This window comes from Andrena cerasifolii, chromosome 2 (assembly GCF_050908995.1).
Source record: "Andrena cerasifolii isolate SP2316 chromosome 2, iyAndCera1_principal, whole genome shotgun sequence".
Lineage (NCBI taxonomy): Eukaryota > Metazoa > Arthropoda > Insecta > Hymenoptera > Andrenidae > Andrena > Andrena cerasifolii.
In genome coordinates, this window is record NC_135119.1 from 20,369,937 (window position 1) to 20,393,119 (window position 23,183).

The 23,183-nt window shown below is 40.0% G+C and overlaps 1 protein-coding gene across 1 annotated transcript; it reads left to right on the top strand.

Moving 5' to 3' along the window:
* Positions 1 to 5,381: 5,381 nt before the first annotated feature.
* Positions 5,382 to 23,183, top strand: LOC143366506 (high mobility group protein DSP1). The gene is made up of 5 exons (XM_076807630.1): positions 5,382 to 7,310; positions 15,905 to 16,132; positions 22,067 to 22,230; positions 22,356 to 22,530; positions 22,652 to 23,183. Exons 1-5 carry the CDS (start codon positions 6,735 to 6,737, stop codon positions 22,760 to 22,762), a joined length of 1,254 nt encoding a protein of 417 aa, XP_076663745.1. The 5' UTR covers positions 5,382 to 6,734; the 3' UTR covers positions 22,763 to 23,183.

A 23,183-nucleotide genomic window follows, 5' to 3' on the forward strand; every position in this document is an offset into this window, starting at 1 on the left:
TTACCGTTACATTTTCACGTCGGATTACTTTTCGGTATGGATATTTAAACAGCGGCGGAGATTTAAAATAGCGTAGGATTTTCATTAGCCGCACCGCCATTATCAAAATGTTCTACTGGTTCACTATTCTATTACTCGAACGGGGCATGTGCTTGTTAAACGGACAATCTCTTGTTCAAATCTCTTCGCGATACTAGGAACTTACTTCTGGTTAGATTTTAATACGAACTTGGCAGTATACGCGTTTGTATTTAATAGTTACTATTATTTATTTAATAATGATATTGAAAACGTGTGGGGTCAAGTATAGGAGCACGAAATCAGATAATTAAAAAAGATTCAGAGGGTGAGATGAAAGGGGCGAGAGAATATCAGACAGTAGTGGGGTCATTTGTGTTCTAAAAATTGTTTTCGCGTTCGAAATGCAGGCGAATTTGTGAAAACAGGTTGAGTTGTATCTTTAAGTCTTTCCTACAAATTACAACGGCGTGTATGTAATTTTTCTTTTTAGTTTTATCGAGGATTTGTAGTCGCGAGGAAATTCGTTTTTGTGTTTCTTTTGTTGATTTTTGTACAAGTGTTAATATTTTCAGTGGAGTTGAATTAATATTTGCAATGGAATAGGATAATCTTGAATTCAAATTTCATTGACGACGAGACGTTTGTATATCTGAGAAGCTCTCGTTTCATTAGAAATGGAAAAAATATGGCTTTCATTAATTTAGGGAAACTTTGATAAAATACGATATTTTACGTGTTATCTTGCCAGTGTATGGACAAATTTCGTTATCTAGCTGACAATACATTAAACGCGTACCCGCGCAGATTTATGTTAGTGGAACTCGGGTTACAATAGGACCCCGCATTTATTTAACCCACTGCAATCTAATTTAAAGATGAAAATCTTTCAACGCGAATTACTGAGAAAATTTTCTGCCTAGGACGATTATTACAATGTGTTGAAAAATCAACGATACAAACCAATATTCTCAGCACTTTCCTGTACACTTTACATACCATAATTTGTTGAACCGTAAAAAAGCTGAAAATCTAGTTTACGTTACAGCTCAAACAATATACAGTTTCGGTGTTAAAAATTAATTATCTCGCTCAGTAATTATTTCACATTCCCGATGAATTCAGTTGGCCAGCGCAACGTAAAACTTTAAATAGCACATTATCGTGAATGTATAATTTAATTCGGAATAAATTTTTGGAATTCCTATACGCTGCTTGTATAACTTTACGGTTTCGCAAAAATGCTCGAAAAAGCGTTTCTTTATTCGCTGTATAAAAATCACATCAGAACGCCGCTGCTAGCGAAACATTCCGTGCCGTCTAATATTACATACGACTATCCCTCGAGGATAAGCATCTAAAAGTAAAGAAATTAACTTCAGCTTCAGCATAGCGCATTATTATTGCGTAACTGTTTTACGAATTACTTTCGCGGCGTTAGCTTTGTCTAGCCACAAATTTCACGATTCTGACAGATACTATAAAAGATTACTGTAAAGCTATTAAATATTTCGCTGTTAACCGTATATCGGTGCTTTTGCTATTTGTGCCTTCCAAGAGCCAACGACTACCGCGCAGGGAGTATTTCTATCTCGCAAGGATGACGAACATTTTTTACTGGTTAGCTCTTTGAAACCTTTCGTCGCAGAAAAACGACGTTTCCCTGAAATTATAAACGCAACGCGGAGAGCAGTTTCAAATATAGGAATAATAAAATTGAAAGTGATCTTGCGTAATACCGACAGGCACGTTCGACGCTATACATACATGTATCTCGCAATTACCATTTATTCGACGTCAAGAAGAAAAAAAGGGCTGGTTGCTATACATAGGCACTATGGGCAGCTGTACGTGGATTCGTTCGTGTATAACGAAAAACGTGTTTTTGCGCAAAAGAAAAATATCAAATGTTCCGTGTTGCGCCTCTTTGTACAGGTGCATCGGATAAACGCAAATATAACGCTCTTGCACGTATGGCGTACGAAGTATGCATGTACATATGTAAACCGTTTGGCATTGGTCCATGGTAGATACATCACGTTCCTTTTCTTACGCTGTGCGTTTAAATTTTGTATCGACGCATATTTTCGAGTAGCGACATGTTCGATCGAACTCGCAAGGAACCGGCCAATGAAACGGAAACGAGCTTGCCTTTGAGAAACAAACCGCCTGAGAAACGAGACTGTGCATATCTTATTCAGAACAGTTCAAATAACAGATCTCTAATTGTTGCGAACAGCTATTTATCACTATGAATTAACTCTGAGGCTGTAATACATTGACTGTGCTGTAAAAGCGAATTGTAAGTTCGGTGTATATTGTTTGTGCATTTTTTGCAGGTGTTCAATATTTACTGTAGCAATACAAAATCAGACTGCTGGCATTTTTTAACCGAGGCCTGTGTAAGCTGAGATTATTAATGGTACCAAGAAATCTTTGGGAGTATCTTAGAAAGACAGTAACTAAAGGCACGGCGGAGAGTATGAATTATCCGGCGGGCATTACATATTTTTCCTACAGTGAAAACAACATAACTGATTCGCTGTTCTAAGGCTTAAAAAGGGGAAAGAAGTCGCTTGAACCAAAATGACCCCAGTGCACGGTTCTGAGGTTAAGAAATACACGAGGAACGAGTTAAAGATAATACACAGAAAATATAAAAAGGGAGGTCCTGCCGGTTGATTTTGCTGCACTTTATTTTTAGTCGTTTCATACAAATTATTTATTTCTCTAATGGATGTTGAATGTCGATAATAACCATACTGTGTTTTGTGATCTAAGTAGTAATTCTTCCTTCATCTATAGGTACCTTAAGTTGAGAATCTAACGAATTTTCATAACGTTTGTCAATGTACAAGCAATTACTAGCAATTTCAAAATACGGTAATATTCCAAACGGGATTAATAATGCCCTTATCGAGCAGTGTAACCAGTACCAGCATTCTAATATTGACGCTAACTCAGCAATCAAATTCTGATACGTTTTATTTCGTTTCTATACGCGAAACGTAAATTTACCATCATATTTCCCATGCTTCGTGGTACAAATAAACTCTATCTCTTTTGCATTTACGAAGAGATAGTCCGTTTCGAAAGACGCAAGCTGCGCGACCATTGCGATTCTACGCGTTCTACAACTTCTATATCGTTTCTCAGAAAACGTGCCCGAACTTAATCCGAAGAAAATTTTTGATACCTAAAGTTCACGGAGGGGTTGCGTAAGAGATAGGTTTCCCTCTGAATAAAAATCATTAATATCATGGTTCTAATCTCGACGTCCTATCATCGAATCATTCAGTTAGTTCTCACACTGACAGTCTTTCGGAATCGCGTGTTTCGCGGGAGATCGGTTCGTTTCGGTGGGAATCGGCTCGCTTCGCTCGAGCGAGCATCGCGGTACCAACACGAGCCGCCGGAGAATTTGAAGCCAGAGCTCTCTCTCGTTGCCTGCTGTGTGCCTTTTCTCTTTCGTCGTATGTTTCTTTTTCCCTCTCTATCTCTCTCTCTTCCTCCCTCCTTTCGTCATCGATGCCTCTTTTTCTTGCCATTCCACCATTTCCCTTGTTCACCATGGTGTGCCCCTTCTTGCATTCGTTGGTTCGTTCGTTCGTTCGTTACGTTGCCTAGCCCTGGGAATGCGCGGCCGCTGTGCCTCTCTCCTTCTCTCCCTCGCTAGCTCGCTCCCTCTCTCCCTCCGTTTCTCTCTCGCTCGTTCCATCTCTGTTTCACTCGCTCACGCGTCTTATTGACCCGGACCCGGTTCTCTTCTCCTCTCTCACTCTCTTGGCCCTGTCTCTCTCTCTCTCTCTCCCTCTTACTCTGTCTCTCTCTCTCTCTCTCTCCCTCCCTCTATTCGCCGGGTTACCCGCCTCTTGATTGGGGGTTGAGTGGGAAGAAAGGATGCCCGATGTACAAATCCTATGATATACATTTTCATTTTGTCTTTGACTGTGCGTGATTCGAAAAAGTCTGAATTGCGAAAGGTTTTCGCGGGATTTCGCGTTCCTTCCTACGCGTTAGACCAGTTGTGCCCCGTTTGACGTACGACACGGCAGCACGCGGTGATTGTTCCCACGATATGCTTTCGTATTAATGGATTTCATCTCTGCTCTGACATTAGAGACTTTTATGAAGTATGCATAGGAAATTTTTTTTTATTCACGATCGCTTATATTGCGCGTTATGACGCAGTATTATAAGAATGTTTGAGAATATGGAGTGAGAAATATGATTGCTTAAATGATCTGTAGATTAATTGTTGCCGTACCATAATATGGTAAAATCAGACTCGTTGAAGTAAACTTGATATCTCTAAAATGGTTATAAGGGGACTAATGCTTATTTTAATTTATTCAAAGTGATTAATATGCATATGGATTATGGAGCAAATTGCAGTATGAATTGTAAATATGCCGATGAGGATGTATATTTTAAAAATCCAGCGCAAAAGGTATTCACTTAGTTTGCAATGAAAAATTTACAAAATTCCGAGATTTAGTAAGTGTATTTAGAGATGCGTGATTAAAAGTCGGATTACCAAACAACGCGGATGCGTAAATAATGTGACGTTGCATATGCACGTGTCTATATACATATTTTATAACCTTAATTGGCATGCATACGGGTCCAGAGTATAATTTTGTCGAATCGAAACGGAATTATTAAGAATTCCGCAGCGACTTGGTTCCTTAACGAATTTAAAAGTTCTTCCGTATCGACTGACAAGCCATACCGGAGTAAGAGGTTCTTCGGTCGGTAAAGCCGACTTGACACGCAGGAAAAAGGGTGCGCGAAAAGCAGGAAGTGCCAATGTGGAGCAAATTCCAGTGGCCGTAGCAGTGTAACGAAACTAAGAAGGGTAAAAAAAAAAAAGGCGCGAGAAGAAAGAGCGCACGGCGACAAGTCAGAGTTGGTGTGTATCTTCCTCTCCCTTTCGCTCTCTTTCTCTGCCTAAAAGTTGACCTCGAGTTTCAAGGGTAGAGAAGGGCTTGCAGTCGTTCGCCCCTCTACCTTACCAGGGACTACGAGCCATGGCTCTCGAATTCTCTACGAACGGAAGAGAGAAAGCAACGTTGCCTCGACGCGGCTAGTGGTAGTCTCCCGCCATCCCCACTATGCCCGTAATGTAGTTCGATTGGTTGGCGTGCTCGGGTTTTCCTTTGTGAGCGGGCGGGTGAAAGCGTGGCTTGGCAACGCTGCACGAGTTCGCCGGCGTCCGCTGGAAGGAAGGCTAAGCTCGTGCGAGTGGGACAAGGAGGGAGGGACGCGGAGAAAGAGACAAACAGACAAGTAGCGAGCGAGACTTCGGGTCGAGTGGAAGGGGATCGAGTTGGAGAAAGAGAAAGAGAGAATATACAAGCGTCCAGCCAGCCCGTCCTCGCCAGGTTCGCCCTCTGTGTGTGCGGCATCGCGTGTAGAGTCGGTGGCGAGAGAAGCAATCCGCGCGTAAGCTTCTCCATGTGAAAAAGCTATTACGCGTTCCACTACCACTGTGCAGCAGGGAGCGTCGGTGTGCATATATACACGTAAAAGAAACATCGCGTCTGTACGCGCGCGTGGTGTCGCATAGAGTGCGTAATTAGCAGCGTGTGTATACAAGCAAGTAGAAGAGGAGACGTCACGTTCCCGAAGAAGAACACGGCGTTATAACTACATGTATATCCCGGCGTGCAAGGGAATCGACGGCGTACGACGCGCAAATGAATGAGGATACATACACTTATGACTAATACTTGCATCAGTACCACCGAGAAGAAACGCTGTGCTCCTCGAACGAAAGGTTCCACGAGTACTTAAGGGAAGGGAAGACGAAAGAGAGAGAGAGACAGAGAGCAAGAGAGAGAGATAGCGAGGGAGGGAGAGAGAAAGAGAGAAAGACAGAGGCAGCGAGAAGGAGGGAGAAAAGAGAACGGAGAGAGGAGAGACGGCGGCAAGAGAAAGAGGGAGAAAAAGAGAGACGGAGAGACGCACCGTGGCTGTCGATGGTGGGGAGACAGAGGGAAAAAGAAAGAGCTAGAAGGGGAGAGAGAGCGCCCTCCCCTACCCACCCGCCCGTCCCCCTCTGCCCGCCGTACCTACTCACGGAGCTAACGAACGGTTGAGCGTAGCGTCGAGTAGACCGCATCCCAAGTATAACGTACGTATTCACGAGGACCTTCCTCCTATACCATCGTGGAAAAAGCGTGTATGAAGCCGCCTGTGCTACGAACAGTACTAGTGATCGTGTAGTGCGCCGGCTGGACAAGAGAAACGTGGTGCGACGACGACCAGTGAGGGAGCACGTTAGCGCGTGCGGTGCGTGTCGCGCGATACACGGCGGCCACGACGACGAACAAGACTTCGTACGAATGTGAGGGCTCGTTGTGTGCGTATACGTGCAGATGTGTACACTCCTTCTCGTAAGAGAGAGAGAGTTGAGTGCGAGCGAACGAGCGAGCGAGCGAGTGCGTGCGTGCGTGCGCGCGCGCGCAGCGTGTGCGGCCTGTATGTTCTGTCTCTGTATGAGGGAGACAGAAGAGCGTCGTGTGTGTGGTGTGTGAGTGCGTGAGTCGTGTGTAATTTCTTCGTGCATCCTTCTTCTTTTCGTGGCCATCTTCGCCATCGCCGTCGTCATCCATCGTCATCGTCCTCCGTCGCCGTCGCCGTTGTTGTGTTGGAGGTGGTGGGACGGTTCGGTAAACGAGGCCGAAAAGTGACAGACCGTCCGCGTGTTCGATATGTCGGAACACCACCGCGTAGCCGGTGGCTGGGGCACACCGAGCCCAGGAAGCCGCGAGGATGCCTCCGGTGGTACCGCCTGGTGGCCTTCAGGTTTAAACGCCGTCTCGGCCGAGCAGCAGCAACAGCAGCAGCAACAACAACAGAATCTCCATCAGCACCTGATGAACCAACAACAACAGTTATCGCAGCAGCAGCAAGCGGCGCAACAGCAACAGCAGCATCATCAGGATATCGTGAGGAGTACCGCGGCCGCTACCCAGCAGCTTTTCTCCTACAAGATGGCCTCCAGCTTTCAGAATCCAGCCACCACGGGCACGCAGTCGAATCCCGTCTCGACGTCTACGCCGGTCGGCTCCTGCATGAGGGGAGGCTATGATTATAGATTAGGAACGGGCACCGGCGGAGGTGTACCCGGTACACCTTCTGCACCACCGCCTGGCGTACAGTGGTGGTACCCAGGTGGAGTCATGGACGCCGGACAGAACAACCTGCATCAGCAATTGCAGGGCCAACAGCAGCAGCACCTCTCGCCCATTACCACACAAACGTCCACGCCCCCCGTTATGTCCCCGGTATGTTGCGACCACGATCGACCCCCTTTCTTTTATTTTTCATATGCTTCCTCTTTTCACGTCAGTCGCCTGCTTCTGACTTATATATTTTTTTTTTCGCCCTTCTCATCCTCTGTACACACATATATTTTCGCTGCTTCCTAGTTACGCGGGATTCTTCTATCGCGCACCCTGGAGAACCAGCCCCTGGTTCGACCTCAGCGGTCCTTATTAACCGATCTCTAGATACTATATATTTATTTGTTTCCGATATTCAACTATTTGTTTTATTGGTAGCTGTGGATTGTTCTTCTAGCACTTGACCGAGTTCTCCATTATTTTTTTTTTATCTTTTAGCATTGGTAATCTCACCATCAGGCTTGATAGCATACGTAGATCGCCGATGGCAGCGTGCATCCGGGTTTCGTGGTGTTTTCTTTTACTAATCGATTCTCGGCCAGCTAGGCGAGCCAATCGACGTTTCTTCCTCTCCGTAAAACGAGAATAAGGAAGTAACGCTACGGCTCTGATTACAGTAATCACGGTAACACGCGTCTGAGGGTAAATTTCTCATCGATTATCATCTAGATTTCCATTCATCTCTATCCACTCTGATTCTTACAAATACCAAACTGTCGCTGTTGTTTCCACTTCGTTTGTGGAAGCCCACACGGTTATCATTGCTATGGTTACACATTGGCTTATACAATACTATTTCCAAACATTACTGTTGTGAAAGGAAAAGGTTATTTCAGGGTGCATTACTACAGCTCGCGTAACCGATACAAACCGAGCATGAATATTTGAATTGTAACGCTTCAGACCCTGAATCTTTATTCGCGGTTAGTAATTTCTTATCGATTCTATGTTAACATTTTTATTTAAAAAAAAAATTCTCATTTGCCTTTTCTGTGCTGCGCTCTCGGCGCACAGGATTTTTAGCTAGAACCGAGTTTGTTCGGGAATTAATCAGCCTCTGGATGCCGGGAAAATCTTAATAACAAGCGATTCTGCTGTGTGCCCGCTTTCGCACCACCGTCTGCGTTTCATCCTGACTCGCGTCTCTTGCCCCACCGACCGTTGTCCGCTATTGATTCCGGGTTTCGTGCGGCCTTCTTCGTATGGCACGTTCGTACAGCGGCTCTTGCCGCGCCGGTTCCCTTCTTTTTTTTTTCTCCCCGATCCCTCCGATTGACGGTGTTTTTCAGTCGTATCGCGATTAGAAATAGAAATTCCGATTGACCCGTCATCCTTTGGACGCGAAATGGAAGGGAAATTTCTCTGCTCCGACAGGCGAGAAAAATTCTAGTTTTCGGAGAAGCTCTCGACGGCATGGCCATACATTCCATCGAGTTTCTTTTAGACGATAATAAATTCCAAACGAGTGCTTCGATCCTCAGCTTATCAATATACAAAGATAGAAGAATTTTATTATTATTTTCTCTTTTCGTCGGAGGTTTCAGGATCTCTGGAATAAGTTACTCCATTTCTGTTTTGAACTTTATTTTTAGACGCTCTATATTAGAAGCAGAAATTTCGGTTAGCCGTGGCTCGTTCAATGAGCAAAGGACAAAAATGTGAAACAGTTTCTCTATTTTTCCAGTAAGATTGTCGTTTTGTGCGCAACCTTAATTTACTTGTTATTCGTAAAACTGTTAGGTGCAGTATAATATCGCTAATTGTTTATCTGTTTGGACTTTGTCATAATGGACAGTAGTATTTTTCAATTATTATGTGCTCTATAACATGCTTCTAGATAGTATGTCGAAGAATAATATTGCTACAGTGAATTGTTTCTAAATTATTTCCAACTAATCGTTGTAATTTAGCAACGTCTTCGTATTAGCATGAATTGTTATTTAATTTGGCTTCTTTTTATATTTGTAACTGTTGATCTGCAGTATATTAAATATTCAGAATTATTTGTGAAATCACGTTGCTTTCGTGTGATTCTACAAATTTGAAGTCGTACAGTCGCAGATATAAAGACCAGCTAAATTAATAAATAAACAATTCATAATATCCATACGAAAACACGTTGTGAAACTAAGCAAGAAATTGCTGCACAATCTTGCACACAACGCACTATCATAATTATTCTTTAAAATCGTACCAAGATATTCTGATAGCAACGAAGTCGGTTAAAAATGGAATAATGATATAATATGTTATAAATGATATAACATCGAGAACACTTACGACACAGTAAGCTGGTGAAACTCGTTTGTAATTGAAAAAAAATATTAATTGATAAACCTCTGTGCAATACAGAACCTGTAAACTGAAAGAGGAATTCTGTTTCTCAGAGAGTGCACGAAGCTCTGAATATTCATTCTTCGTTCTATAGTCGTTCATAATTCCGATCAATAGTCGCCCTTTCTGCTCCGAAAAGAGGAAAACAGTTTTCCTTTTCGTAGATTAAAAAAGGAATTATATTCCCTGGATATTCTACACTTCAATTCGTACCTTTTTATTCGTTTGAGCTTCCTCTATAGATTGTTTTTAACAGAACTTCGGATCAGCAGTTATTTTTCTCGCACAGGAAAAAAAGATTAATTTCCAGGGCACTTTGAAAATCTGCAAACTAATTTCCTGACTCTTCTTGCTTGCGTTTTAGTCGTCTGTAATTAATTTCATATCAAAGTTCATTTCCCAATGTTTTTCAGATTAGGTGGTTGAAAATTCGCTTTTCCATCTTACCGAAAGAAAATTCGATCATTTCAACGCGCTATATAAGAATCTTTAAGCCAGTCCCGATATTAAATTTATGGTTTTCAAAGTTTTTTAAAATCGCACTCTCGTTTATATCCCTCGCAATGGTTTTTCACGTGAAGTTTCGGTTTAATAACTCAGAATCAATTTCGTGATTTAATTCAAACGATCCAATAATTTACAATTCTAGCTTAATTGAAGGAGAGAATCGCATTATTTACTGATACAATTTAGCATTAAGTACCTTCACTGGGGTATCTTTTAACGGGAAAATTAATTGTTGGCCTATGAATTATTTAAGATCCAGGAATTGAAAACATACACGGATGCTAATTACGCGCGCACATACAGATACCCCGCTAACTTCCATTAATAATACTTTTCCACATTTGCGTCTTCGCCAGCTGAAATATCGGGCGAATAGAATAGAATTCTCGATAAAAGCATTCTCGCCTTCGAAGCACGGTTGGTGACAAGTTCGAGCTCGTAAGAGGATGTCAACAAGTCACTGCTCAACTACGATGCACAAGGATGATATATATATAAAAAAAAGGACTTGTAGAAATGTAGCCTTATTTAAAAAAACCTCGGAAATCAATCAATATCGATGATAAGGCAGATGGAGACAAGCATTTAATCAATAATTTTGATATCTAAATATCTATTAATTCTAAAATCGATGTTCGCTATGGCTATTTTACTTCACGAAGTAAATTATTCCTAACATTCCTTGGAAATCTGTAAATTTTTCACTACAAAGAAAACAGAGTGGATTGATCTTTGGATACTTATTTGCTCATCATTACGTGCTCATAAGTTATTCGGCAACTTTTTCCATTTTCACAAACAGTTCCCTCGTTTCTCTGTTCGCCGTTTTTCAATAAATTTGCGGGTGAAATATTTTAAGAATTTCAGGTCGAATAGGAGTCTTTTGTTTCTTTAAAAAAATACGGCTCCTTCAGAATTTCCACGTTTCTCGACGTACTGTAATAAAGCTGCTGTATTTCTTCAGGTGTATTAAGAATGTATTTGGAGCAATGTTAAGAGCGAGCCTCGAATGAAAGTTCAGATTGAAGCGTACGCATCTATCAGATGGAGAGAAAGTCGGAGAGTGGTCCGAAAATTTAAAGATTACGGAGATAGAGGTAATTGGAAGGAGGAGACTTAACATAGTAGATCCTCTTTCTCTCTCCAGCAACACGCGTACACATACACAGCTTCGGATCTTCCATATTGGATATTCAACTTGCAGCTGTTTTTTTCTTTTTTCGAAAAATTCGAATATTTATTGCTGCGAGTTGTATCGAAATTATTCCCTGACTCATCTGTTCTCGAATCGTAACTTCCATAACGGTACAAACAGTAAATCACTATTTAATTAAGGTTTGAAGAATTGCCGCGATATTTCTTTCATCTCTCTCCTGTAGTACCGTTGGCGATTTCCTCTCTTCTTTTAGGGAGCTTTCAAAGTAAATCCGGCAAGTGTTTCTCGTATACCCCTAGGCACATTAAAAGATTATCGTAACAGTTAATCTTCTAAACGTTTACTCGTCTTCGTGTTTCCGTTGCAATCTTTTCGCGGCTTTGAAACTTCTAATTCAGCGGAGTTCGCTCCTTTTTGCAGTGCTGAATAATTTACCGTCTTGTTTGGAGAAAAATTATACGTTAGCGTTATTCCTGCTGGAACTTTAATGTAGCAGTAAATTTTCATTCAGTCCCGAGGAAGATAACGGCGATAGAATATGTAGTCGTGTTTAAACATTCCCGAATTATTAATAACTACGGTCGTCCAGAAATAGAATATTCAAATGGAATAATTGAGGTTGCAGGTGGTGATTGAATAATTCACGCATTATTGGAAAGTGCTTAAGAAATTCTTGCAAATGGACCCGTCAAGTTCTCGGAAAGAACGACTTAAAAGATTCAGCAGATCCCAGTGCAGATCATGCTTTGCTTGTTCTACTTGCAAATAGCTTCGGTGCCCAGCTCTCCGTGAATTTGTTTAGGATAATTTTACGAAACTAAAATATTCAGCTAAAATTTATTAATATAGAAATTGCTGAAGATGGCGGCTACACTGCCAACGTACAACCCTGTACGAACAATATTACCTAAACATAGGTGTTTTGTACATAGTATACCCCATTTTTACAATTTTAATTGCTGCACGTACACTCCTGTTATTAATTCCTTTCATTTCGACTAACTTCCATGCTGAAAGATTTTTTTATACAAATTGTGCTTGCCACAAAAAACATTGTGGTGGAGTAATTGTGTCGGGGAATCAGTGAGAGCCAAAAAGTCAGACTTTTATTTCAAGCATATGTGCGCCGCGTGTACTTTAATCAATGGTATCTCAATTAGCATCACACGTGAAAAAGTGTAGCCACATTTGTTACATTTCAATGGAGCTTCATCAGTAGCCCCTTCAAATCCTACTGTGTTGTAAATTCGTTGATATATACATAGATCTTTTCAAACACGTTACCCCACAGAATAAGGGAGGCATGTAGAATTTCACTTTCACTTTTCAAACACTATAACAGGGAATTTTTTGCCCGTCTTTGCTGCCTTTAGTGTTTTTCTATACAAAGTGATTTGGAGTTATGACTGATCTAAACTATTAAAATGAACCAGTGAAAGAACCCTGGTGATTCTGAGGACATTGGTGACGTCAGTGGTATTGAAACTAGAGTAATCGCTATGAGATTCTAATACAAGTATCAATCAATTTCGCAACGAAATTTATGATACTATGTTCTACCCAAAATTCTCTCGAATTTACGTGAAACATTTTACTTACAATTTTATAGAAACACTTATCCAAATATCGTTTAAATACTGCGAGGTAGAGGATGAAGAATTCTGAAAGATTGAGCTTAATGTTTGATTAATTGCTACTAATTATTATTAATTACAGTATATGTCCATTTCATCTTATTTAATTTGATTTTACACTCATTTGTCTAGTAGCTGCGTTTCTCTTTCCCTCTAATTAGTCCCCGGACAATCCACCTTAAAATACAAGCATTTATTTTCTTTGTTTTAACGAGGAACTCGTATCCAATTGAACCTCTTCAATACGCTGCTTTTTTAATTTATATTACGCGCACATTCGATCAGTCGAGCTGAACTCCGCGTTAAACATACACAGGCATTCAATCTGTGTTTAATCGTGGGGGTAAATGTTTGCCAGCCGCAAGTAGTAACATGCAATCTAAAAGTAATTTTATCTGCGCGTAGAACACTGGATCTGTCGTCTAGCCAAGTCGATTTTCCATGCTTTTCGACAATGTTATTAAACGGATGTGCTTCGAAATAGCAGAAGCATGAAAGTAATTGCTAAATACCGGAGCATGTTAGGAAACAGAAGAAAGTAGTCTTGTGCCCCTTCTCTGCGTACAATTTAACAGAATAAAAGAAAAGATTCTTCTACTGTTTTCTTCTGCATTATGAAAGTACAAACGATAAGATATTCAACGGGGGATTTGATCAGAAATATTTCACCTTTTCTCTTATCGATTGGAATAGGTCTTGTCATTTTACAAAAGTCACACGCGCTCTAGATACAACGACGCATATTTTGACGCGAGGATTATTTGAAGTCGACTTCGAAACGACCTTGCTTAAATAATCACAGGCTAATATGCAGACTGTCTTAGAAGCTTTAAAACCAATGTCTCCTATCGTATTATCACATGTTACATTTTAAAATAATCGAGGAAAGTTTTCTAACGTTTCCTTGTTTGCCAACGAAACTTACGTTTCCTTCCTACCGTTTAGCAAACTATTTTATGCAGCAATTATCTCGAGGTACCCTGCATATCACTGTTGATAGCTGATACTAACGATGCTGTTAAAACTTCAACTTCTTCACGGTTATTGTCCGGAGCTTTAGTTACGAAATTTCCCGTTTTAATGTCACGATCTTTTTGTAATAGAAAAATGGCTATTAACCGCTGTAAATTATTGAGTACTAAACATTAAGTATTAAAATGTTCGTTCCAAAGTTAGATCTCTCCTTCCATTATGTACTTCTAATGGAATTCATAGAATTTCATTTCTAATACCATATGGAAACTATTTCTATGCCGTACTTTTCGTTATTTATATTTCGATAAAAGCGAAAGCAACAGCCACTATTGAGTTAGTATGATTTGTGGTAACAGTTACTTCTTTTTTAAATTTTCTCCAAACAACTATCTTTAAAAATACACTTACTTGCATTGCGTGGTGCTAGACACTTCACGAGCATCTTACTGTATTTCGAATAATTGAAGAATATAAAAAAAAGTAACTCCTTCCACAGATTAATTGCGCTCGACCGCGTTGTTAGCGAGCTTAGTAAGCTTATAGTTTAACAAATACATGAAAATTTAATCGTTAAACTCACACTGCCTGCATTCTAAGCTGTGTATTACAGGTACGATAGTAATTATAACTTTCTTGCGCTGCGCTTGTTACGTGGCTAAATAATGTCGATAAAACATCTCTTTTTCGCGATAATTATTTGCGTCTTAATTAACACGAGGGCAGTGCTGCTTCAATACCTCCAATTATTGCATATTTTGCATATTAATTGACAGACTATGGTTGAAAATTCGCCACTTTTTACAAACAATCATTTCTCATCTAAAGCTTAAAGATCGCAGATTTCATACCCACGAGTTCCTTTAAAAAATTTACATAGAACACAAAAATTTCAGTATAAATTCAGACGATTGTTACAGGGTATATGTAAAATTTGATCCACCTATTTTCTACACGCACTTGTAGTATACAGTTACATGCCGATTTATAAAATGGCTGCACGCAATGTTATTTTAGCATGTAAAACAACGCTTCGCACATTGGGGGGCAATGCTGTTACAAATAGGCACTTTGATTTTCAACAGTTTTTCTTGAAAATAGAAAAACCACCATCAACATATCGCACGTATTACACAGCTGTAATTCATTAGACTAATATCAATTGAGCACATACATCTCTACACGGGCCATTTGTTAGAAAATCGGATACCTGTTCGGCAAGATCCTTTATCGATATCACTACCGATAATGTTTAACAGCAATTTTACTTGTTGACTGGTTCCTGCGCAAATTTCTGTATAATTGTTTGAGCAAGACGATCTAATTCGCCTGAAAATTTAATAAATTCACTCGTACGAAGGCAGTGAATATTTTATTATATTCTTTTATAGCAAATTCAAACGTTTTTAGACGCACTGGACATATTACTTGTCGACAAATCACACAGTTAATAAGCTAAATATCACTGGTCCCAAAAGAAGTATTTTCAAAATCGAGTCTATTTATTCTCAAAGAGCTTCTCGAATAAGTCACTTAGCTCTATTACTGGAATATAATTACTGCAACATGTAGTTGGATAAATATGTAATTCGACGACAGTTATTCGATTATTCAATTAACGCTTAAAATAGATTGTAAGCTATCGATTCCTTTAAATACGTTTGTTAGATGCTTTCGAATGCTGGGTGGGTCGAACTCTCCAGCTTATTGGAACACGTTCGAATTTTCGAGCCCCTCCAAGCATTCAAAATTCAATTTTTTTAGCTGCTCGAGGTATTCGAATAATTCGAATAACTATACTTCAAATAAGTCGAGGAGTCGATACTTTCAATTGTACTTACAAAATTGCCAGAGTTCAAAATAAGATCACGTGCGTTAAACTGTACAATCTCCTCAATTTTGGTACTTCGATCGTACCCTGAAAAATTCAGCTGGTACTTTGAAATCGTCTGAAATAATTCCCAATGGTGTTTTCGGCAATCGTAGACGAGCAATCGTTCGTTCGAGAATATTCTTAGAACGAGGTTGTTCGGCGTTTATTGGAAAATTGTGGCCACGTTAATAACTTGCCTCGTTTGTTTCTTCAATTACAGCACCAGTTACAGCAGCTGTCGCAGCAACAGAATAATCTTCAGCAAAATAACGCTCAGAGCTTACAGCAGCGAGACAATATGCCGAGAGGAAAGGACTCGAAGCCAAGGGGACGGATGACCGCGTACGCGTTCTTCGTGCAGACATGCCGCCAGGAACACAAAAAGAAACACCCCGAGGAGAAGATTGTTTTCCGGGAGTTCTCTAAAAAATGTGCAATGAGGTGGAAGGTAAGGCACCGTTCTCCATACCCATGGGTCTTTAACGTCGCCCTGGTTTCAATGATAATCACACTTTTCTGTTCACCTCGTACAACTGGGTCTACCGTCGTGGCCACTAACTCACATCTATCATTTCTATCCTACCCGTCGAGAAGATCAATAAGAGTAACGTACTGGCGATGCAGCACCACTCGAGGCCAATAGTACTACAAATTTAAGGAATTATATCGCACACTAAGATATTCCTACGGCTACAGCGAATGGCGAGCAATCCAACTCGAGATGTTTAGCTGCTCTACGATATTTCGTGAATGGGCTTAAAGAATATTCGCTATAAATTGTGGCGGAACTCGTGAAATCGATGCCAAGTGTTTGATGCTCTAAATCCTCTATTGGGCATTTGTGTTAGAGCAGTCAGAATCGAACGAGGTGGTTGTACAATATCTACTGCGTTAAGGCCATTTGACACGAGACGTCGCAAGTGCTTGGTGCCTTGGATGCATCCTCTTGACAGAGATAGTATTGGTTTAAAAGAGATAGGGGAAAATAGAAACCGTATTAGTCTGTTTTAAATACCAGTTGTGAGCTACAAAAGTCACGTTCTAAATGGCACTTAGGGTATCCCAGTCTCATTTGTCTGGAGAATCTGTGATTCGGTAATTAGAGGATTTTTAATGGAACATAGTTTGCGTACAATAGTCAGCAAGGTTTTTAAGAGACTTGCAGTAATGTAATAGAAGCATTGCAAACACATTATCGGTTTCGCGTAACCAGTAACTTGGAATAAGAAAAGCTTTGGCAACGCTCCTTTTTTGTTTAAGTAGAATAAGTTTGTCTCAAATCTTTTAAATGGGACCACATGGTATTCTTTTTAGAATATTCGTGGGTTATTGATGCGGATTCAACTATTATCAGAATAATCAAAATTTTCAGTCATATTTTATACGAATTGCACCGTGTCGTCTAGCATTACGTAAACTGTCCTCTGAACAAGTGGCTGTGTTATTCACGTTTGGTACACTTTGATTAACACGTTCTGTGCCACGTGACTCACTTATGGCCCTCGATATTTGAGCCTCGCTGAAATTAAACTGATTAACCATACTTTTTGTGAGTTTCGAGGTACAGGAAGAGCTCTGTTCAGGGGCACGAGCAGCGGGTGGTTTGATTTGAAGGTGCAGTGGATTTGAATAAAATTAGGTACTAATAAAATAGCGAGGATGATTGTTTACTGCTTCGCTGTGAGTGTCCTTCAGGATCGTGCAGATTATTACGATGTTCACGGCTGTAGATTGTTCAAAATCCCTCGGTGGAAATATTATATCAATTTTATGGTACGAGGCACTTCAGGAAGATCCAGAGTGGAATACTAATTAGTCTCACAGTAACATTTCCATGATGCCGGATATAATTGATGCACACTCCTAAATTAGTTAACACGCCCATTTTCTCCATCGAATTAATATCCTATATACAGTTCCCAGAACACTTGGTAAGATATTCAATATGAAATCAGTAGCTTCAACAAGTTATCTCGCTTGAAGATTCGTTAAAAATATCATTATGTTAAATGTGGCTTCCCTATATTTAGTTCAATATCCTGAAATATTCAGAAGAGACTCGCTTCCTCAACGATCTCCAGCAGTGCACAAGAAATTGCATACAATTTTATGCCACAAATATAAGAAAACAACGTGCTTATAATTATACAGCATCAAATCCAAAGTGAATATCTATCGCGTAACAGTGTATTGAAATAAGGGCTCCTTCTTAAATTACGTAAGGATAATTTTGACGATTCCTTGCCTTCACCAGTATAAGAATTCTAAAATTCTGTATTCCAACCTCCTCCCCCCTTTCTTACGTAATATCTTTTACACTACATTTTTTCAGTTATTAAATTTCCTTTAAAGATTTATTAAGAGTATTTTATAAGGGTTTGGTGTCTATGCTGAAACCTCGTTTTTAGGCTACCCTTATTAAAAATTACGTTTAAAAAATATTACGTAAGACATTAAAACACAGAAACGTAATTTGTGACCCCTCCTCCCAAAAAAGCCTTACGTAATTTAAGAAGGACCCCTAAGTAACAGCTTCGCTAATATTATAATAGAAAAGAAAGACAACCACCCCCGGAAGCAAGATCCATTTATAACACGACGCCTTATATTGATTTTACATTTCAAACCTTCCAGAAACTTGGAAAGACATTTTATTACAGTTTCTTCCAGCTCTTCGTGAGCGAAACGTTCAAGAGAATCGATCACACTTCACGCGGGACATGAAAAGAACCGTTTAATGAAACAGAAGAATAATTGAGTAACCCGAAGAGCCGAAACAAAAAGCAACTTTATTTACAGATTTCTTGTTTTATGCCACTGCGCGCATTGATCGATAGAGTCTCCCCTGTACACGTAACGCGCCCCGGCAGCTTTGTTTCTCCATTTAGGAGCGGCGCGTACGTATCAATTTAATACAGATTGCTTCGGGTAGCCAATATCGCATTAAAATCCTCGAATATACGCGCGGTCGTAGAGGCACGGCGAAGACGCGCGAACGTGGTAAAGAAAAATTAGTGAAAGCGTGCGGCGCGTACGCGGCCTTCTTCCTAAACGTAAGCACCAATGAATTTCAAAGGTCAGCTTCGAATTAACATATTTCTAATGGCTGGTCTAATGGAACACCTCACTGCGCTCCTATGAATATATTTTTCCCGTAATTAGTTCGTTGGCCATGTTTCGGGGGATACTGTAATGGTCCCAGGCGTTGTTCGCTGGAGTAAAAGTGTAACCAATTTAAGTGGTAATTTACAGTTAACCAACCTTATCTGGAGGTTGCTACAGCTTCATTTCTTTTTAGCATCACTTGCTCGTATCTTCTCACATACCAAAAGGAACGCCGAAGAAATAATTTTGATCCTTTAACGTACATATGCAGCAAGGAATAGAGTACAATATACAATATTTCGAGTAGGTGCCCTTCTGCACCTATGTTCCTGCAATTTAATGTAGAAAATTTATAAAAACAAATGATAAATCGGTGGCTAGTGCTTGTTCAATTATTGCAAAGATCTTTGTTAGTATAATGTTCCATATAACCAGCCCCAATGTGATGAAATAATATTAATTGCTGAATGTATAGTTTGTGGACTGAATCTGATACGTTGCACTCGCGTTTGATCGATCGATGTAGTTTCCATGCCCCGTGTTTCCACGATGTCTGCAGTGTTGTTCGTAATAATATCGCCGATATCTAAATCACGTCCCGTCCCTGATCAGGCGAGTTTTAAACAGAATTCTAGTCAGGGAACTAGTTTAATGTGAACAGATCAGGAATATTTAGGATTAACGGTTATCGTATACCTGCACCGACTACCTGTAATCCTGTCACGAGTAGGATTAGAATCGGCGACCGGTTTAAAACTCGTCCCATAGAATTCTGCCCCTTATACACGCGTATAATAAACTGCGCGTCAAAGGCTAACGACATGCCAGAACAGGCATCCTTCAATTCCTCGCATTGTTTACGCGATTCCTTGCCGCTTGTTTCCTGCAAAATGCGAATGAATTCCACCGGACAATCGCCACGGCGACACTTGCCACGGCAAAATTCAGGGATTTTTAGTCCCAGCTTCTAATTATTATTACAAAAGCAACTTTGCTGATTTTACCTTTCAATTTAGAATTCTTTCGCTGTCGTTGGCTAGTTCTTTGTTTGTGCTTTGGAATACGCAGGGTGTGTCTGTAGAAGGAATATCTGTTTGCAACGAACAGTGAAGTGGCATTTGTGCAGGAGATCTGGAATTATTTTTTTATTAGCTGTTAAATGAAAGAAATTAGTTGAAAAGTTGGGGCTCACTCATTTTGCAGTATGCACTAAATTCTAAATGTCCCCTGAACGCAAACTGTACACTAGGGTCATTTGTATTTCAAGAATTCTCTTGGCAGTTCAACTTTTATTTTTCACGAAGCCAAAGAGACTGATTTTCTGTATTCTATTTTATACCGTGTCTCTAACAATTTACATTTTCAGTGGAGTAAGTACAGTGCAATAAACAACGTTTTATATTTTATACAGAAGCACATATATTTTACAAATTGAATATTCCCCATATTTTTCATGAACAATAATCTCAAGACTCGTCTCATGTTTTTTCTGCCATGAAAATCGTACGTACTTTGGAATTAAATGTTTCAAGTGAAAAGCGAATCATGCTTGATTTTACAAACTAACAATAAGATAAATACCTGTAGTACAAGAGAATTTATCTGTTGCTTCAATAGTTTGTTAAAATGAGAAGCAAGACGCACGAAAGCACACCGATGCACGAATTTTAATTGAAGCGACTCTGTATAATGAACTGGAAGCCGGACGTAAAAGTTAGACACACTTTCTGATGGAAGAACTCGGGATATGTGAAACAACGTCATTATGAACAGGTGTTGCCTCAACATCTGGCCATCCTTACCCCTCGGAAAGGGAGGAGACACTTTCTGCTCACTTTTCTTTTGCACGCCAGGCCACATGGTCTTCAGAAGGATTAAAGACGTTGACCTTCCGTTATCGTGGCGAAATGTTAGTCTTGGCAGCTGCAGAAATTTTAGCCTGTCCCTTTGTGGGATGTGCCTCCCTTCCAGAACGTCGCAGGGCTTACATGGTAACAGGCTGCTCGATCTCCGAGACACTTGTGACGACATAACAAAAGGAAACATAAATAACAATTTACTTCTTTTTCGCACGAATCGTAGATCAAAATAACGATAATTTGGAGAACGCAATTTTTGTATGACAGAACCAAAGCCAGCTTAATGATTACTGGAAAATAGTATACGAGTAAATGTTTGGGGAATACTTCTGCGGCACCTGATTCTACTTGTTTCAGTAAACTATCATGATTCCTGAGCAATGAGTGCCAAAGTATTTGGATTTAGTATTCTACATGTAACTGTGTTTCTTTTAAGATCCTCAAATAAGTAATAAATAGATACAGATTCAGAAAGCACAAAGAAAAATTGAATAGGTATAATTCAAATAGCTTTTTAAGCAGCATTTACGTTCATATTCTTTATCAAAATTAAAAATAACAGAATGACTCGCGCCACTTGCACAGAGTACAGTTTTAAGTAAACCTTGAATTTCTTGAATTGCTCTGATACCCCCCACAGCATTGTAAAAAGAAAACCACATGGTTCCATTAAGAAAACTCCAGATACTTTTTATTCTTCGTTGTAAAAGTGTTTTCGAAATCTTTGTTGCTTTAATTTATACCTCGTCAAAACAGATAAAGCCCTGTTTATACCTTTTTTTTTATCATTTTATCACAGGTGTCTCAGACATCTTATGGACTGGCTGTTGTAACGCCATGCCCTGTATATTTCAGTGGAATTATTAAAAGAGAAATGAATGTGATTGCATTTAACGTAATCAGATGGGGCCTCTTTATATTTACCTCGTACTTGAAAATGTGAAAGACTTTTTATTCTATTTTCTACAACACTTTTCTAAGTAGTCGATTCTTCTAAATCTTTATACACCCTTTTTTTTGTTAACGAAATGTTTAATGACTCCAAAGCATCGGAGAAAATAAGACGAATTTTCATCAGTTTTTAGATTGCGTGGACGTACATCGTTTGCGTCTACGCTTCACCCTTGCGCTTATCGACCAATCCTCCAGAACCCCGAGACTCACCCTCTCCATCCGCCTTGGCTCGCCGTATATGAAAACCAACCCCCCCTCGCCGTTTATTGCAAATCTATTACTCCTCCACCCATCCCAAATATGTACCCGACTATACCAATCCTGTGAGAAGTCGTGGTTCGCCGAGAATGGTAACAAAATACAATTGGAAATACTTTCACAATTTCATTCTCCCCTTGCGTTAACCAATTAAAGCGAATAATGATTTCAGTAAGCTTAACCCCGCGGACGCTTTGTGATTGTAGACTATGTCAGACAAGGAAAAGAAACGTTTCCACGAGATGGCAGAGAAAGATAAAAAGAGATACGACGCGGAGATGCAGAATTATACACCACCAAAGGGCGAGAGTAAAGGCAGGGGCAAAAAGCGTAAACACATCAAAGATCACAATGCTCCCAAGAGATCTCTGTAAGTAAATGATTATTGTACTCCATAACACGTGACTAATAATTTGAAGCAATCCTTAGCAGGCAGTCACCGATACCCCTTTCCTCTAAATTCGCAAGAGAATAATATATCCTTTGACTCTTTAGGTCCGCCTTCTTCTGGTTCTGCAATGACGAGCGTGGAAAGGTGAAAATGCTGAATCCCGAATTTGGTGTAGGCGACATTGCCAAGGAACTGGGTAAAAAATGGTCAGACGCAGATCCTGAAACCAAATCGAAATATGAGGCTATGGCAGAACAGGACAAGGCTCGATATGAAAGGGTACGTTCGCGTATAGATTACACCTTACGGTTCTTATGGGGGCTTTGAAATATCAATTTGCATCCATATTACGAAATATGTTTATCTACCTATGTTAATTGCCATGACGTGTGCTATGCAGGAAATGACTGCGTATAAGAAGAAAATGAAAGACGGTTCACCTGTAGTAGTGACTCCAGTGAATACTGTAAAAAGCGACAGTGAAGAAGAGTATAAAGAAGACGATGAATAGCGGATACACGACAGAATTTCATCTATCACCCCGTGTCCTTGATCCTGAAAGCATACCTCACCTATTGTACGTACCATTGACCTTAGCGTGAGCGTACTTACACCACTAGGAAAAAAAAAGAAACAACTACTAATCACCAGTCCCCGATTATTTACAATAATAATTAAATTACCCGCGATTATGATAATTATTTTAAAATTGTATGTATGACAGGCGCGAGAGAAGATCGTATGAGTGACATTTGTATTTTAACATATTGATAGTAACATGTAAAATGGCGTAGGATAAACAGAATGGAAAAGGAAAAAAAGATACGTTGCCCACATATTCTATCAGGTGGAAGGCGCAGGGGCTCACAATCATTGTTGACATTGTCTCCAGGCTACGTTGAGCAGTTAACGTAGCCGACGAATCGTAAAAA

Coding starts and splice junctions, on each gene's coding strand:
- LOC143366506 (XM_076807630.1), top strand. CDS start 6,735: ATGTCGGAACACCACCGCGTAGCCGGTGGCTGGGGCACACCGAGCCCA. Junction 7,311..15,904: donor CGCCCCCCGTTATGTCCCCG/GTATGTTGCGAC, acceptor CTTCAATTACAG/CACCAGTTACAGCAGCTGTC. Junction 22,531..22,651: donor ACAAGGCTCGATATGAAAGG/GTACGTTCGCGT, acceptor TGTGCTATGCAG/GAAATGACTGCGTATAAGAA.